The sequence below is a fragment of the Cyprinodon tularosa genome, unplaced genomic scaffold (assembly GCF_016077235.1).
Source record: "Cyprinodon tularosa strain WSP-4 unplaced genomic scaffold, ASM1607723v1 ctg135, whole genome shotgun sequence".
NCBI lineage: Eukaryota > Metazoa > Chordata > Actinopteri > Cyprinodontiformes > Cyprinodontidae > Cyprinodon > Cyprinodon tularosa.
Window position 1 is genome coordinate 380736 of NW_024038168.1, and position 19601 is coordinate 400336.

General features: G+C 37.4%; 1 protein-coding gene across 1 annotated transcript; it reads right to left on the bottom strand.

Moving 5' to 3' along the window:
* Positions 1 to 843: 843 nt before the first annotated feature.
* On the bottom strand, positions 844 to 14041 carry dcaf12 (DDB1 and CUL4 associated factor 12). Its single transcript, XM_038277839.1, has 9 exons — positions 13655 to 14041; positions 12133 to 12423; positions 11766 to 12044; positions 4356 to 4416; positions 4025 to 4215; positions 2948 to 3013; positions 2586 to 2748; positions 1712 to 1890; positions 844 to 1588 (listed from the first exon to the last, which is right to left on the bottom strand). Exons 1-9 carry the CDS (start codon positions 13712 to 13714, stop codon positions 1430 to 1432), a joined length of 1449 nt encoding a protein of 482 aa, XP_038133767.1. The 5' UTR covers positions 13715 to 14041; the 3' UTR covers positions 844 to 1429.
* Between the last annotated feature and the right edge of the window lie 5560 nt (positions 14042 to 19601).

A 19601-nucleotide genomic window follows, 5' to 3' on the forward strand; every position in this document is an offset into this window, starting at 1 on the left:
GCTTGTACATATACATATATATATATATATATATATATAAAAGTGTCATCAAGAAGACAGATCGATCCACACAATTTCTTTGACATTCACAGAAAATGTATGCGACTGTCCTTAATGTATTTTACAAACACACATGTACACATTTGTATATATATATATATATATAAAATACACTTTAAAGTGTTGGTTGTTAAGGTAATATTCAGAATTGTTTTGCTTCATGTAGAAAAGGAAACCAATAATTAATTCTGTGGCAGTCTTTCACAGAAAGACCCGAGGAAGGCAAATACGAAGCTGAAGCCCACCCTGATTCTACATATAATACGGGGGAACACAGCCACTCCCTGGTGGTGGGAAAGGATGAGCGGCTATGGGGAAAGGTATGTATGTGCCTGAAGAATTCACTCTGTCCAAAAACTTCTACAGATCATCTCTGTTCCTGATGGATCATCATATCTGATATGTTATGAAAGCTATCCTCAAATGGAATAATCAAATAAACAATCCTAAATGAGTAAATGAAGGTAAAATAGCATAAAATATAGATCCAGATAAAGTAAATTAGATCATCAGGATTGTTTCAGATTACAGTGGAGAAAGAAATTAAATGCATTACGTCGGAGCATCAATACTGCAATGATCAATTAGTGATCAATTAACTTTTTCCCCTCTTTAAAATCCCAAACCAAAATTCAAACGGACAAGATCCAGTTCTTCGTTTGACGTCTGAAAGCAGAGGAAAGAAGTTCTTTGCGATTGTTGATCCTTCTTAGATTTCAAACTGCACTCCCACTCAGCCCATCTACATGAATGGCATCTTTCATTATTGCTCTCCATTAATGCTAACAAACAAAAACAAACGATGTATGAATTCTACTTTTCTTTGTTTGTGTTTTTCTTGTCTTTTTTTTTTTTTTTTTTTTACAAAGTCACTCAGAGAAAGCAGCAATTAATACTATCCTTGAGTAAAAAAATAAGCAAGCCAAAGACCACAGCGTAATCCCTGCAGGTTGGATGCAGATGTATAAACGATGTTAAAATGAATACTTTTATTTTCAAAATCTGAGTTTCTCAGTGGCAGACTTTGTAGCTCTTTAAATTATTAGGTAATTTAACATTTCTATATACATATCTATCCACATATATATCTATATATAGATATATATATAAAAAGGGAGGGAGGGGGGATAAAATGTGACAAGGTATCATTACAGGGAAGATAAGCAAAATAAAAGTGGAAACAATTATACACAGCAACAATATTAACTTATGAAACACCATGCTCCTGAGTCCAAATGTGAAAAACAGATCATCTGATGAACATGGATAGTGAAAATAATACGAATGAACTCGTGGAGGGAGGACAATGAAGAGACTTCTGTCACATATTAGAATGTGGTGAAGGAGGCGAATGAGGAGGAGGAAGAGGCTAGCTCCAAAGTCCTGCGTAGTTTCCATGCAGGCCAGAGCAGAGCGGCCCACCTGCTACGAACAGCTTGGTACCAGAGTCGTCGTAACAGTGGGTGTACACAGCGTTGGGGAAGGAATTAATGTCAGAGAAGTAACTCCTCCATGTTTCATCGTGATTCTGAAAGCAACACAAACCGGGAGGACGAGAGAAGGAGAGAAATAAGATTTTTTCTTTTTTTCTTTACATTTTGTTTTGCTATGGAAAAAAACAATTAAAAAAATCTAAAAATAAAATTCTTACCAGCCAGCCTTTCCCTGTGGTTAGTTTAAGAATGCCATCTGTGGGACACTTCCGATATCCGCTGGATGGATTAAAAGGGTTTTCTAGGAACCTATGAGCCCGGATGTCGTAGAAGAGAAGAGAACCCTGGCCAGTACCCACAGTCACAATGTGCTCATAGAAACTCACAGATCGGATTCCTGCATAAAGACAAAGCTAAGCATTAGTGAAAGGCAGCAAAAGTCTTTGGAACAAGACATGTAGAGAAAACTGTGACCGAGTGATGGAAGGCTTAGATCTGACCAGATTTTATCCTATTGGTCTTAGGTGAGCAGCATTTAAAATTTCTATTCCCGCTATGGAGAAATTCTTATCCTACTTATGTTACAGAATGGTCCAGTCATAGTAGAAAAGCTGGAACAGACAAAGCCAAAAACAGTGGCACTTGGGATTTTTATCTCTGCAAAGTGCTTTGAGATGACATGCATTTTGAACGGGTGCTATATAAATAAACAGAATTGAATTTTACAAATTTTTAACCCAGGGAGGCAAAATATAAATGCAGGACACATTTTTATGATATTAGTTGTATCTTTTGTCTATTTTAAAACTCTAAACTAATTTATGTTGACCCTCAACATAAAGTCCAGATGAAACATGTTGAAATAACAGTTTGAATACTTCTTCAAGGCACTTGAAAGAAATACTTCAGAGCACCAAACCTTTGTTTTTTATATTTAAACAATATGAAGTACAATATTTTGATTAAGCATTCAAGATTGCCATAAATCCACATCTTTAAAATGAAAAAAACAGTTCTTTACAGAGTATTAAATACTTGAATATCAGTAAAAGTATGATTTTGCATCTTCTAATTCTGCCACAGCTCACTTACCACTTCCTCTCTCTCTAGAACTAACAGACTTGATGTTGTGCGTAGGCTGGCGTGGATCCAGAAAGGAAACATGGGCCTGAGAGCCCACGGCGTACACGGACCAGTCCTGCCCATATGCTAAGCACACATTCTCTTTGCAGTGAGGCAGCTTGGTGGACAGTATCTAGAGAGAGGATGGAAAACAGCAAGAATTTCAACACTAAAAAAAGAAATCCATCCAGCAACATCTGTTACTGATGCTCCATAAATGTAGAGAGCGAGTATAGAAAATAAAGACATGAGGAAATCATCTTACTACACAGGTGTGCAAACTTATGCTTCAAATTACAGAACAGAGCAAATGATTGAATCAGCATGTTTACCTTGCACAAGTTATGCTCTGCTTTCCAGAGATGAAAATAACCATCCAAGGACACGGCACCCAGCTCCTAAAATGGAAAAACAACACAGGAAGGCAAGACATAAATAACTAGGATAGGAGGGAACAGAAACCTAAAGGAAGAGAGGTACCACTTCCCACAGACTTAAAGTTCTTGATGTTTCCATGGATGTTTTGTGTTCCAGTTTATAAAAAAAATAAAACCTAGTGTTGTGCTGATATTACCCCACAGCGAGATGAAGAAGACAGAGAATCATCTACTACTGAAAATGTGAAATAGAGAGTGCTGAATCAGAAATAGTTTTTTTTTCTCCTGAAGGGAAAACTTTCTTAAAAGACTTATTATTGATTTCTCTCATTTAATATACACCAAAAACAAGATATAAAAAAACTGACAGCTCTACAAATTTCCACCGTGCCGTCTCTGTGGCATAGAAAGAAGCCCTAGTTTTCTCCAGGTTTATGGAGCTTGTAATTCCAATGTTTACAAATCCATTCAACCCACCCACATCTTTTGCACAGCCACTGTACCCTTACATGAATAAAACATACTGAGAATTTTGCTTAAAACTTTTTCAATATCAGCTTTGTAACCCTGTACCTGCTCCCGAGAGAGAACACCTATTAAACACATGTAGGAGTGTGCATAAGCCCATTTCTCCTCGTGCACGCCGTTTAAAAGTTGCTGTTCTCATAGCTCATACAAGCTTACTGTGTCCGAACGTCTGCCCTAAACCCTAAATCACTGAGAAAGGTGAGCTTCAATGACTCTCTGAAACTGTAGCTCACCACAGATATACGAATGAGAGTGCGCATGCGCAGAAAAGCTAACGGGACAAGCACATAGGACGACCTTATGTAAACATATCACCAGATTGATTGACAATTATTCAGATGATCCAACCTGAAATAAAAGATCATTCTCTATACCTTTAAGCTGTTTTATGAAGATATTTGGCTATAAGTGTTATGAATGATCTTTTAAAGCTCCAAGTGTTTGATCTTATTTCATCTGGGCTCCTGAGAACATAAAAAAAGTAAGCACCCAGAGGGGTCTTACTTTGTGACTGTTGTTGAAGGCCAGAGCTCGAACTTTGCAGTTATATGGGTTGGTATACTCCTTGGGAATGTCCTTCAGGGCACGGTGGGAGATGTGGACATAAGAGGGCACTGTGTCGTCCCCCGGACTCTTGGATTGATTGATAACCTTCTCTGTGATCTCCCACAGGCCCATGGAGCCATCTCTTGACCCTGCAATTGAAAGCGAGAACAGCAGATTATGAGATAGCAGAGAGTAGTTTTTTTTAAGTGGTTACCACAGCAGCTTGGAATGAGAGAGCTTGTCCCTGCTAGCTTTACTGACGGCCCAGGGTTCACACACGCTCACTCACCAGAGACAGCCATGGAGTCACTGATCCATGCTATGGAGAAAATCCAGTCATTGTGGCCATCCTGGAAAACAAGACAATTATTCATGTAACTTTTGTACTTTTTAACTCAAAATGAAGCTTGAAATAGTATTAATCATTGATGTGCTAAATTCCTACATTCTTCTATGAGCAGAAAACTCTACATCGGAGTTAAAAGCTTTATCAAACTGTAATTGTATGTAGATGTCAAAACAGGTTCTGAAACATCAAGTTATCATTGTCACTTTTTCCGCTCAATGCAACGGGGAATGACGAGATAAAAAAAAAAAAAAGAAATAAAAAAAAGAAGGCATCTCAAATAAGATGGTGTTTTTTTTTACAATTGTTATAGTTTTTCCCATAGCAATGTAGCCACAAGGTTTACATCCTGGACCTGTGTGATGCCTTTACTAATAACAACAAAAATCCCAAATTTGTCCAGCAGAAAATCTTCTAATTATCAGCCCATTTTAATTATTTTCTTTATTTTCATTTAGAATTTACATAAACTGTAGGTTGGGTGACCTGTTTTTGCATTTGCAATAGAACCTCAATTTAATAACATACAATTTTTAAATTGCAGATCACTCAATTTAACTCGAGATTAAAACCCTAAATTTCTTACTCCAACTGTTTAAGTAGCAATAAAAAGCTTAAAGCGGGTTCGCCATCACACAGAAAAGTCAAGAGAGTGGCAGTTACCACGCAGATTCATGCATGGAAGTAGAAATAAGCACTTTTCACACAAAGGTTACACTAAAATCCTGAAACAATGGAGTCCTTTCAAAAACTAAAAGCCTGTGGTCAAACGTCTACAAGCTTGGGGTTAGTGCAAAGGTCAATCGCAATAAAAATCGCAATATTGGTGAAAACTATTTGTAATGATGACTTTTTTTTTGTAAAATTGGTCAGCCGGTCATAGCACTGAAACATCAATTATTTCACCAAGTTTCTGAATGAGACCTTCCCGCAGTTGCCCTTGAATCAATCTCTAAGAGCTTCAGAGGTAACTGCACCGAGCCGAATGTGCCTGAAACAAAGGGGTAGAATATTCCACTGTGTTCCTCACAATAGACAGCAAAAAAGGTGCAGACTGTACAGTTTAATGGGTCATTTTGTTATTATCTCTTTAACTGTTAAGACAGCTGTGTTCCAGAGAATATGGGACTTTGCAGTCATCTTTGCTTGAGTTTTAGATGAGGCAAAAAAAAAAAAAAGGGTTAAGTATTAGCTGGAGAAAAATTTTTGACCCACAGTCCGGGCAGAGCCAACATGCAAAGCAAAAAAAATAAAACTGATTTGTCTCTAATGCACACATAAAAATATAAACTTTCATTTGAAAAGAACAAACATTTTCTCAAACAGCTAACCTGTATTTTTTGAGTTCAAAGGTGAAGCTAGTGTCTCTCATTTAATGTTGCTCCCTTTGAGACTCTTTAGATCAGAGGTCTTCAACAGGGGGTCCGCCACCCCTAGGGGGTCCGCGGAGGTACTGCATGGGGGTCGCAAAAGTCTTGGTTGATTACTTTTTTTTAGATTCCCTTCTGCAATTTTTTGCACTAATTAAAATGTCTTTAAATCCACATTAACATGAATTCAACACACTGTAGTAAACAGATAAATGGAGGCAGAAGATGTCTTTCAGTCATCAACACACACATTCAGTGACACAAAGGAGGTCTTTCAAACCTGGGCACCGTTTCATTCACAACACCTGTCCCATCAACCAGGAATCAGAATCAGAAATACTTTAATAATCCCAGGGAGAAATTACTTTCGTTACATTACTCCATATGTAATAGAGTGACTATAGGACCAGTTTGATATAACACAATTTCATACAATATATATAATTAGGGGGTCCCCGCTCCATCTCGCAATCAGTTTGGGGGTCCTTGGCCTCGAAAACTTTGAAGAACCCTGCTTTAGATCAAACCTATATTGTCTTGTCACCTACTTTCTTTAATATTCAATACTGGCATAGATTAAAAACACAGTAATTCTAGGGTTTATACAGGAATGAGTAACTCTAATTTAATGCATTTTAATGCTCTTTTAATGCCAACAACAAGTACCCATGACTCTCCACTTTTGTTGATATTTGCATTTTCCTATTCTCTCATTTTTTTCTCCACCTCAAGCTTCTTTTCCGAACTTACGGCTTTACGATCAACCCGAAGCAGTTCTGCGCAAACATATTGCGAGATAATATATCTGAGAAAATTGTTTTAATAAATATATTTTTATTTTAAATGAAGAATTTTAAAAGTCACAATAATCACATTTAATGAATTTTAATTTCCAATTAAAGCCTTAATTTAAAAAATAATAATTTAATGACTTTTAATGATTTTCAATGACCCGCGGAAACCCCCTAATTCATATTTGTGTAGTTGTGTTTCTTCTTTTTTAACTGAAACATAAATCTGTAAATAAGACATTATAATCAACCAATTTCCTCCTGAAATGCCTTTAAAATAACTGACTACAGACGTTAATTAAATAAGTAAAATCCAAAAGTTTCACGCAGCACTGATAAATCCATCAGCTGAAAAATGGAGAAGAGCATGCCAGATATTAACGTACAATAATCTGCTGGGAAATGAGAAAGTGAAAAAAGCAGCCGAAGGCCAATGGAAGCTAAAGGGGCAGCAGAAATCCAGAAGCAGATAGGACAGTAATTACTTGTAGCCTCCATAGATCTAGCCTTCTTAGAGGAGTGGTGAGAAGATTGTCATTGTTGAATAAGGTTCCCAGAAATTTGGTTTGCAGTTTTTCACAAACGGACATGGGACCCAGCAAAACAGAGAGCACACCAAAGCCTTGTTGATACACAGCAAAGGAAGCACCATGTTTAACAGAAGCTGTTAAGGATTGATGTGAAGTCAGATTAGTGCCAAAAACAAGGGCATTCATGGAAGAAGAACCTGTTAGAGGCAACAAAGGACTAAACAATAGGTCTGCTAAGTAATACCTTAATTCAACAAGCAAAGAAAATAAAGAAAAAGGATATTTGCTGTCTCGTTCCGGATCTTTGCACCAACCCAATCCCCCCTATTTTATTATGGAGTTATGCACACTCATTTCCTTTTATATTCACAGTTTTGCCTTAGTAACAAGAAAAACACTGTAAAATGTTAGAACTCTTTTTTTTTCAATCAATAAAGACATTCCTGACTTCTGCTTTAATTTGCCATCTTAAAGCTACAGTGTGTAATTTTCAGCGACATCTAGCGGTCAGACTGCAGACTGCAGCAACATGAACGTCTCCCCCCCACCGCTTCTCCCCCCCAACAGTACGGCGAGCGTTACGGGACAAAATGTCTTCCACGACGTCCGCATCACCTACCTTCTCAAGTGATGAGGTTTGTTTACATAGATAATTTTACAGATAGTATTTCATTAGTCTGTGTAGGGTATAGATTTCATGTAGACTTAAGATAATAAATATACCCGTTATTTTTCTACGTCGTTGTGACGTTTTGGTGAGCTGCTTTGCATGGTGATATAAACAGACGAAGTAATTGTAGTCATTAGTTTAACAGCGAGATTGTGTTCGCTGGAAGAATATATATTCCCCGTTTACAGAGTCCAAGTCTTGTTTGTGGCACGGGGGTTACAAGGCAAGGAAGAGGGAAAGGAAGAGGGCAGAGAGGCCGGGGTGAGCGTGCAGCTGGGGCCAGGCGAGAGAGGGGAGCCAGCGGGGTGAGAGCAGAGGAGGAAAGGCTTGAAGATCTCCAAAGGAGCCGGAGAGAAGTAACCGAGGTATATATCCAGAAAATTATTTTACAGAAAAGTACTGAATCATTACCTGTGAAACGTCAGGGACGTTGCTGAATAAGTATACTGGAGAGTAACAGCATCATCACGCAGCATGTTATTGTTTTAGACAGGTCTGAGCATCCTGTACTCCAAAAACTGCAGTGATATTAGACAATTGTGTGTATAGGATTAATTACCTGTCCAAGAGAAAACTGGCAACTTGAGCGTCACTTTGAAAACCTTTTTCCTCCATCAGTGACTTCCATCGTGTAAATGCCGTGCCAATGTTGATCCGTGTTTTTTGTCGTTTCTTGTCACTCTTGCGTTTATTCTCGTCGTGTTTCCGCTTCTTAGATGACAGGGGTTCGGTGTCCGCCGCTTTTCGTTGTGATACAGAGTAGGCATGATCCTCCATTCGTCTGATGTATGGCCACACAGTGCCAAACAGTTTGCAAAGTCACTCACGCCTGCCGCCTTGTTTACCTTTCTTGTTACCGAGGCGCAGTATACCTGCTTCTTCTTCTTCTTTGGTTTCAGGCAGACTAAACGCTTCTCAGGCATAATACTGCCATCTACTGTTCAGTACCGTCTCAGTTCATCTCTCTCAACTTGCCGTAGTTATTTTCGAGCGTCATGGGAGATCTCGCAATCGCTAGTTTGTTGCCTCTGCGCTGCCGTAGCGCAAAGATGTCAGCCTCCATGGCTGCGAGACCCGCTCCTATGTAATTATAAATAACGAATTCTAAGGCAACGCAAATGTTATGGTTAAAAGGCTGAGCTCATAGGTGATGATAAATAACATAGTTATGTATAATATATTAAATTTCTGAATTTATATGCCTGTAATTATTACACACTGTAGCTTTAAATAAATGGGTTCATCCAATTCGGTTTTTTAGTTTAAGTCTTTTTTTTTTGCCTATTTGCAATTGAATAAAACCAAAAGCAGAACATGACTGATAAAATGTGTTTTGTCCCTTATTTTTGAATTTTCCTGCATTGTTGATTTTAATTTGCATGGGTCTGAGCTGGAAAACCTTTTTATGTCATGTTTGAATCACGATCAAGGACCACCTGATATCACTCAGAGGTGCAGCAAATGGTCCCCAGACCACACTTTGGACAGAAATTTGTTGGTCTATAGATGCTCTAAATCCACTAGGTACTAAATTTCAGAGTATAAATATGTAAAGTTTGTAGTGATGTACCCTAAAAGATTTTTTAAGGCTCTAGAGGCATTTTTTTTTTTTTTTTATTTCTCTAAAGTAGGCAGACCATAAATTGGATCAGAGATCAGTTGTGTTGAGGACCAAAGCCCCTGTACATGGGCCACAAGTTTAACCCCTGCACCACCATCACACTCTTATCAAAACATTATAACTGTAGTTGGAACAAAAATAAAGGCTCGTACAAATTACTGGTTCGGGATGCTTATGCAGGCTACATTTTCTTTTTTTTGTTTGTTTAAAAAACAAAACAAAAAACAAAGCCATTTTTCTTTCTTCTGCTTGATGACGATGATCTTCATCCTTATGTTGCCACATCAGACAGTTAATGAGTTCATATGATGGAAATACCTGGCAAGCTCTACGATTCAGTTTTTAATAGGGATGCACGATATCGGGATTTTGGCCGATATCCGATATGCCGATATTTTAAAACTCATGTAGCCGATAACTGATATCGATACTGATGTTAAAGCTGGACAAAAATAAGTAGTCATTGAAAATAGCAGTTTTGTTATCCATTTCTGACAGTTTGAAAAATAATATACTCAAATATATTTTCATATGCTGATATCAAATAGATTTTTAAAACCGCGATATCGATCCATTTTACTTTCAAAATCTCGTGTAAATTTCATTGTTCTGTTACAAACTCTCGCGATATTTTGCAAATTCTTGTGAGATTTTGTTAGTAAAATAGATCGACACCGCGTCAATATATCAACATATACAAATATGGCAAAATTTCGTGAATTTTCGGGGGATTTCGTAGCATAACGACGACATATAGCAATATTTCATTAGTAAAAGAGATTGATATGGTGTTTTTAAAAGGCAATATATCAGCATATGAAGATAGTGATATTTTAATGTATCAATATTTTTTCCCTCGTCTTTAGAAGTTTTTAAGTCTGTAAAAAAGAAGCTTTTGAGGAAGAAGAAGAAGTAGTATTTATTTCTTTTTTTTTTTGACTTTAGAAACTCAGAAGCTGATCAAATATCGAGTTAAATATCGGTGGGGTGGCAGATGTCCGATATTCAGTTTTAAGGTCGATACAGGCCGATACCGATAGGGGGCCGATTATATCGTGCATCCCTAGTTTTTAAGTTATGTTTCTGTGTCAGTTGAGTACCAGTCTGCTGGTAAAAAAAACTGGTTACAATTTGTAAGGGGGATTTTACTATTTTAGATGGAGGGCAAAGAATGTTCCACAGGGAGGGGATGTTATCCTAATTTAGAGTCAACTGTAGGGATGCACGATATAATCGGCCCCCTATTGGTATCGGCCTTAAAAGTGAATATCGGACATCGGCCACCCCACCGATATTTAACCCGATATTTGATCAGCTTCTGAGTTTCTAAAGTCTAGAAAAATAAATAAATAAATACTACTTCTTCTTCAAAAACTTCTTTTTTTACAGACTTATAAACTTCTAAAGACGAGGGGAAAAATATTGATACATTAAAATATCACAATATATGCTGATATATTGCCATTTAAAAACACCATATCAATCTCTTTTACTAATGAAATATTGCTATATCATCGTTATGCTATGAAAATTCACGAAATTTTGCCATATTTTTATATGTTGATATATTGACGCGGCATCGATCTATTTAACTAACAAAATCTCACAAGAATTTGCAAAATATCACGAGAGTTTGTAACAGAACGATGAAATTTCACGAGATTTTGAAAGTAAAATAGATCGATATCGCGTTTTTAAAAATCTATTTGATATAAGCATATGAAAATATATTTGAGTATATTATTTTTCTAAGTGTCAGAAATGGATAACAGAACTGCTATTTTCAATGACTACTTATTTTTGTCCAGCTTTAACATCAGTATTGATATCGGTTATCGGCTACATGAGTTTTAAAATATCGGAATATCGGATATCGGCCAAAATCCCAATGTCGTGCATCCCTAGTAAACTGGTTATAATGCTGTAATAACTACTGTATGGTGACATACCTGTTCATAAAAGATCTGACTAGCACTAAACTAAAACTATTTCTTTTTCTAGTTATCCTGAAAAAAATTTGGGCAGGTTTATGCAATTTGAAAATATTGCACTTTTAACTGTCCATAGATATCCATATGTGGACAGACTGACCCATGAGCTAAAATGGTGCAGTGGCATTTTTTCTGCAAACATCACAAAGGGTAGACTGAGTAGAATTAGTCTTAATGTTCAACATTAAAAACGATGTGACTTCACTTCACATTTGATCATTAAAGACATAAATTAATTTAAGATTTATAAATTAGGTTATTAAAGCGTGATGGAGAACTAGCGCCTTGTTTTATCAGTCATGCCGTAAACTAACATGTTGTAACAAGCTGAATTTTTTTTATTTTATATTTATAAGGATCAAAACTAAGGAGATACTTACATCTCCAACACACACAGGGTCCAGTGTTGGCAGCTGGTAGATAGCTAAGCTATTGGGGTTATCTCCTCCAGTGGCAAGCAGAGTTTTTGAGGGATTGAGTTCAATTGCATGTATGCCACAACTTTGCTGGTCCAGCCGGTCATGAGAGCCCCCTGTTGGGAAATAGCGGCGTCCCGTCGTCATAGGGCCTACCATCCCAGGGCCTGCATCACGACACTCCCTGTCCTTCAGCATAGGAATGCGTGTTATTTGTCCTGTCAGGACATCCACGACAAACAGCTGCAAATAAAGAAGAACATCCAATCGGTCAACCCGAGGAACTTTAGAACATCAACAATGACAGACAGCAAAGACTGGGTTATTTTACCGTGTTGCACTTGGTTCCACACACCACCTGCCTATGATTGAGCCACTGTGATGCGAACACCTTGTTTAGTCGTCCCAGAGAAAACTCCTTCTCCTTGAGGATTCCAGGGAGCTTGCCTGCAGCGAAGCCCCGCAGGCTCCGCTGAAGCTGAAGCTCATGCTGCTGCTGGGGTCTGAACTCCCGTCCACGGAGGGCACACACGACAGAGCGCTGGCTGCACTCCCACTCCTGGGCATGCCGCGATGAACAAGAAATACGGATCCGCTTTTGTGGCGCTTGACACCAACCCAGCTGTGGAAAAGGGAAAAGAGAAGTCGAGGAATCTTTTTATAGATAAAAGGAGAGTTCCAGTGCAAACACAATTTTGGCCATTTAAGAAAGGTTAGTTTGCATTTAAAAATAACAATAAAGTGAAACATTTCTAACTGGAAAAAATAAAATAAGTAAATGAGACATTCATACAAGAGAGCCTTCAGAAACCCCTTAAATGGTTATTTTTTCTTTTGGGATCATTTAGGGATTTTTGAATTGAAGAGACATCTAAAAAATGTTATGAACTTTGAAATAGCAGGTCGATTTCCGCTGTAATTAAACAACTGTGCACTATATTTACCAACAAGTAAAGTTAATAGGGTAAATTAAGGGGTACCAGAGTCAAGGGGTTTCACTCATCTATCTTGTAAAGCTTTTCAGACTGCACTACTACGTGTTGGTTTATCAGATGAAATTAAAAAAGGAAAGGAAATTTGAAAATTTTAATTTACATTACAAAGGCACTTAATCTCACTTTATGAGTCAAACACTATTAAAAAAAACATGATTTTTCAAGGTGTATATTTTCTTTCTAAGTGATCCACTTTTTTATCGGATTAGACAGACGCATTTTAGTGCATTATTGATGAAAAAAAAATACAGTTAAGAGGAAATGCAGCATGGCGTTGGTAAACACAGGCTGTAATTAAGCATTTGTCTGGCATTTATGATCTCCTTGTAGATGTTATGGTTATTAGGGAACAATTAAACTGACTAATTAATTACAGTGAGTCACGGTGTAGAAGGTAGCTCGGCTAACCGGATTGACTAACGCTGGCGTTTAGGAAAATGCTTTCCAGTTTAAGATTACAATAGGAATTTCTTCTTTTTTGCGTTGAAATGTTCGTATGAGGTACTCAAGAAAAGGCCATCACTCTTATTATAAGGATATAAAACAAATCAATTGCAAAAAAAACAGCTGTTGAATTTGAATCCTCATCGCAACTGGGCATCTGAGCTAACGTTAGCTTTCCAACGATAACGGATTGTCGTTGGCTAATGTCAAGCTAACATTCTCAAAGGCTACACTCAAATGGATAGATAATGACTCTCTTTATAAAACTCCGTTTTTGTGAGTTCTAGCTAATGTGCATTCAGTATAGCGGTGAAGCAGCTAAATATGACGGGTTATAATAAGGCTTTTATAAGCTAACACTGGCTAGCACATAGAATATTAGCATGCTAATTTTCACAACCGGTTTCCGCCTACCTGTTGTTGGTCCTTCGGCTCTCCTGCCTTCCTTTTCCTGCTAACTGTTTTTCTCGCCATAATCTGACACACACAGTTCCTTCACCCACATGGAGGGTAAAAGAAACACTGGGTACTGGGTCATTCAATGGCGATATTCTATTTTGTTCCTCGGCCCTCGCTGGCTGTGCCCAACGATGAGGTAAGGCGATCACATAAGGGTCAATTCTGTCAGAGCTTTTACGGTAAAGATTATGATAAATATGCAGCTCCGCCTCCTGAACAATATCACCCAGCGTCCGTAGAAATGATCCCGTTTCTGCTTTGTATCGGTTATTCCTGCCAAACGGTGTCAACGGCAATGGCAAGCGTTGGGTATTGCGCAGCCGCACACAAATTCAACATCAACAACAAGGTCGGACGTTGTACGTAATGACATCACTTACGTAATGACGTCACAGTTTCTGGGAGATAAAAGGAAATTCCTATGGGGTTCCATTTGTGTCAAAAATAAGCAGATGTAAAATGTCTAGATGTTGTGCTGTTGTTGCATATGTGTTGTCTGCATATGTATAAGTTGCACCAGTGGCGGCCGGCCCATAGGGGGCGCTGGGGCACCGCCCTCCCTGATAAGAAGAGAGAAACGTAAAATATATTTTTAGAAATTAACTCACAAATGTCAGTTTTACTCTCTAGACTGTGTACCTATAAGCAAAACAAATTATATAAACTACATTTCCCTATCTACTGTCATTAATTTGTGGATTTCCACAGACAGACTCCTACCGTCTCTGTTCTGGGGGCGTTGATCAGACTGACCCACATTTGCAGAGAATCTGTCAATCATGTACTATTGCTAGGTGAATTTAATGGCCAATCAGCGTCTCGGAACTTTATGGTATTGGGGCGCTGAAAATACTGCGCTTTAACAGGCTTCTGAACCCAAGCGCAGGTGCAGACAGTTAGAGGAAGGATGACGAATGTAACGACCGAGATGCAGCTTCCACCAAATTCGGTGAGATCCTTATTTATCTACCCGTTTGCCAGAAGAATATCCCTGTTGTAGGATATGAACATTTCATGTCATGGTTATTGTGACTGTGACGAATCCACCTCGTCGCTTAAAACTACCTCTCTAACTTTGCGCGCCACACACACATTCCTGTTATACTGTGTTTGTGAGGACCAATACACTCGCGCTGAGACCAGTAGCTTCATGAACTTAAAACACACAAGCTGTTCCTGGTTACCTGCTGGCATATTGAGGGTGCACACTTAATATTTCAGTGGGGTTAGCCGTGTGTGTGTGTGTGTGGGGGGGGGGGGGGGGGGGGGGGGGGTGTACGTGTTTATGCTACGGGGACTTGTCATCTTCAGTCTGGCTGCGTCTTTGCTGGGTTCAAACCCAGTTTGGTGTAATTGAATAAGTCAATGAATCTGTGTAAAAGAATTAAGTTGTAAAAATTATTTGTTTTTGTACATCAATTGTTTGTGGAGGTAATATATGGACAAAACTGATTAATGAGAAGAAATCAGAAATAAGAGAGCCTGATGTGAGGGGCTTAAACTATTTAGTGAGGGCTGTGGGAAGAAAAGCGGCAATTTTTGTTTTCTGTTTCTTTGTTACATTGCTGGTAACCGGAGGGAGGCTGAGGCCCAGAGTATCTTGTATGTTTAGTTTCTTTTGCACCCTGTTTTGAGTTTTTGAGCTCAATAAATCACCAACACCGGTAACCCGACTGAGACTGGATTCTTGGAGGCCAAAGAACCCCGTCACAGTGACCCAAATCATCACTGTTACTGTTATTATATAGTAAATTAAATCATTACTGTTAAATTATATATGTATTGTCCAATTGTTTATTTGAATTCTTATTCCGGATTAGTTGGAGACATACACTAGGCTATATCAATTCCGGCTTTCTTAATGATGGGTACACCCTTTATTCATTTTAAAGATGTTTATGTTGTTTTTTATTAGTTTAAACTAATTTATTTTAATTTAACTTAATTTAATTTGCTGAAATGGTTTTTTTTTTGTATTTTATAATATTTTATCATTTATTTTTTTTTAAATAACTAAAATGTTAGAACTCTAAATATCCAGTCATATATCTATATTACTGTTTTTATGTTTTACTGTTTTCAAGGCTGCACTTTAAAAAATTGAATTTGTCTGGAAAGCTGTTCTTAAATAAATTTCTATTTGCTTACATTTGTGTACACAAAATGACAAAATAAATCTGTCTAAGTCTTTTATGCTTAGAGATACAAGATTTAAATTTTTTATGTCACCCTGCTAAGTAGCACACATTTTTTTTCACTTTTATTATATATCCACAATTGTAAGCTCAAAAGTATTTCCTCTTGAGTATTTTTTTTTTCAGCCTTGTGTTTTATTCTCTGGGACATATGCATTTCCCCCACTGTAGGCCACTTTTTTTGACAAACAAAAATCCAATGTTGGGTTGTGCTACTGCATAACCACCACATGTTTACCACCAGAGCAAATATTGTCTCTGCAGGCTATACTCATCAATTAAACGTCATCTATTCCATGTGATGCTGGTGTCAAATCGCTGTTTCAATAAAGCACTAATGCTTCCCCAAGAAATTACCACTCAGGTGGCATACACTTCAATTCAGAAATACTTTACTAATCCTGAACAGAAATTAAATGTTACAGTAACTCATATGTTTTTTTTTTTTTGTTGTTGTTTTTTTTAAGCAGTTGTTGTAGGTGTTGATAGCTGTAGACCAGAGGATCTCCTGTACCGGTCTGTCTTGCACCGGAACTGGAAAAGCCTCTGAGTGAAGACACTATGATGCAATAGACTGGCGACCTGTCCATGATGTACCCCGCCTCTCGCCTATAGACAGCTGGAGATGGACCCCTCGCGACCCCAACTGCGATTAAGCGTGACAGAAAATGGATGGATCAAGACAATCTATTGTTGTTTAAGAATCGCCTAAAGAGGAAGCTCACTGTTGTCCATAATATTCTTCACTTTATAAATAATTTTTCTTTGGGAAATAATCTCCAAATGTTCTGGAGGAGTTCCTAGAACAAAGCTACTCTTCTTTCTTATCTTTGTTGAGCTTTTTTGAATCATTTGCTTTGATGCTGTGACTCTAGCAGATGACGGCAGAAGTGATCACACTCTCCACAGCAGACTTAGAGAAGATATAAAAACACCAAAGGACCTAAGCTTCCTTAGAAAGTACAGTCTGCATCCCTTCTTGCAGATTGTTTCACATTTGTGTCTCCAGTCAAGTTTTTTTTTTTCAGCCAGGTGAACACCAAGGTATTTATACTCCTTCGCCTCCTCCACTACTTTTAAAATATACTTTTTGACATTCAGGATCAGATAATATTATCAGTTAATATGGCCATATTTTATGTGGACAACAAATTTAACAGTGTCTTTTTAATGCCTGAATTAATGCATAAAACAATGTGGTTTCTCAAGCAAAAATGTATTAAATGAGCAAATTTCGAACTGAATAGATAACAAATGAAAAGGCAGCCATTGTCTGTATATTAACTTTAGTCATTTAAAGTCTAAAACATATTTCTCAAAGTTGGACAACAGGCCTTTTTTTTATGATTCTAGTGTCAAAGTCCTGCTTTATGAAAACAAAAGTGGCCTTCTGTAGTCTTCTAATGATGTCTTAAAAATATATATCATCAGTAATAAAAAATAAATAAAAAATTAGTTGGACTGAACTAATGGCTACTGAAACCTTCTTGTTAGCAGATACTGCTTTTCCCAGATTCTTATTTGCAGACAGTTTGCATCTGCTCTTTAGATTGTTTCTGCTGGTCAGCTCTTTACAGTTGGATTTTTTCAGCTATTGAGGACAATAACTAGACACACAATCAACTGTATTGTTGCTGTCTTGTCAGCTAAATTGAAAGGAAAACTTTTAATCTGCATTAATGCAAAACAAAGAGATTTGTTATTATCTGCAAGGTTTATTTTTACATCTTAAACATTCTTAAAACAAAACATGAAGCTTGAGAAAAAAATATAAAAAATAAAGAGCCTCACTCTGTTGAAAAGATGAGCACATTTAATCAGTTGGATTTTTCAAATAATTTAACAGAAAACTGAACATTTTGTTTTCGGAAACACATAAGTGAGTATAGAAAGAAACACTGAGCTCAAAAAGCTCTGGCTTTATCATTAACATATCTCAGATCCTATTTAGATTTGCTTTGTGATGACATGGAAATATAAAAAAAAAATAAAAAATTAACACCTAAAATGTATTTACCAAAACAGAACTCATAAGATCAGAGCACAATCTGGCAAGTGTACGGTCTTGTTTTGTGTCTGTGGTCAAAACAACTTAAGTGTGAAGATAATATCACTTCTGTGTTTCTTAATTCAAATTAAATAGAAAAGGAAGGAGCAGCTGTCAGTCATGTCAAACCTACAGAACTTAAAGTGCTTTCTAGAGGAACTCAAATGAAGTTTCATGATTTCGCAGCGGGGGATTCCAACTAATTATGAGTCTGAAAGGTATTTTATACTCCAATACTTTTTATATCCCAAAAGTACCATTATAAAATGTAATTTCACTGGTGTGTCCTCAAGAAGACAGGTGTTTGAATAAGGCATGGGATGGTTTCCCTTATTGAGATTTACCAGAGTGTCTGAATAGCTCAGGCTTCATAAAGTCAACATCAGTAGTTTGGTGACTGGGGTTGCCCCCGGATATCCAGATAAGGTAAAGTAAATCAGTGCTCCGATAAGCACTGGAAAATTACATTTAGTTATTTATTCGACATTTTTACAAGCTTACAATGCTCGTCAAACATACTCCCCCCCCCCAAAAGACAAGCATCAGCTTAATAAATCCAAAAAGCTGTTTTAATTTATTAGATGAATAAGAGCTATTCAAACCAATACATCCATGTAAAAAAACAAACTGCCCTTTATTTGATACATTTTTTTTTTACCACCTTAAGCAGTAACAACTCAATTTAGTGTTTGCAATGACTGAAAGTGAGTCTCTTACACTGCTGTGGGGGAAGTTTGATCCAATGTTCATGTTCAGTCACCTCTGGTGATTCTTGATGCCACAACAGCATGTTTAAATTGGAGCTTTAACTAGGCCACAAGGGCCCCGCACTATTTGCTGTTCTTTCATCTTGCATGACCTAAGTGTCCCTTTGGCTTCTGGTCACAAACTGATGGGTCAGGCAATCTCTGGGCGGATTTTCAGGTAGAGGTTAAAATAAATTCCTCCTTAAACTGTCCTACGTATCATGAAACTATCACCACTATGCAGGTTTTAGTGTTTGCAGAGGAGAACGTAAGACAATTCTTTAGGATCTTTTTGTCAGCAGTGGTTCTGGCCTTGGATGTCTGCCACTGAGTCACAGTGTCTCTCAAACTACTGAATTAGGAACTGTGATCAGGTGAGGCTTGAAGTACATCAGATCCGATCTTGAGGGCTGGGTGGAAACTTCCTGAATGAGTCATCGATGTCCTCTTACAAAAGTTTTGGTAGGCTAGTCTTTCCAGTGTCGGCCATTTTTGAAAGATGGACTCTCACTGTAGGCCGACATTTCACATTTGTTCTAATTTTGTTCTCTTTGGTCCTACCTCCATTTGATGTATTCTATTAATACGACTCTGATTCTACAGATATGTCCATAGTAAGGTCTGGGTATTGCTAATGAACATAAACCCAGCCACTCTAGATATTTACAGCTGAATCCTTTTATAACAGTGACAGGTTGGTTCGGAAAGCCTTTTTCACCTAAATAAGTCAATATATTAAAATCTATATTTTTTTAAACACCTCTTTTACTGATGTGCATATTTTAGTATTAATGTTAAGTTTATCATACAAATTAATGTTAGACAAATTAAGCAACAATATGAGAAAACTGTTGCTCATCTTTTTTAAATAAAAACAATTCGATTATGTTATACACATGTGCTACCCTTTGTTG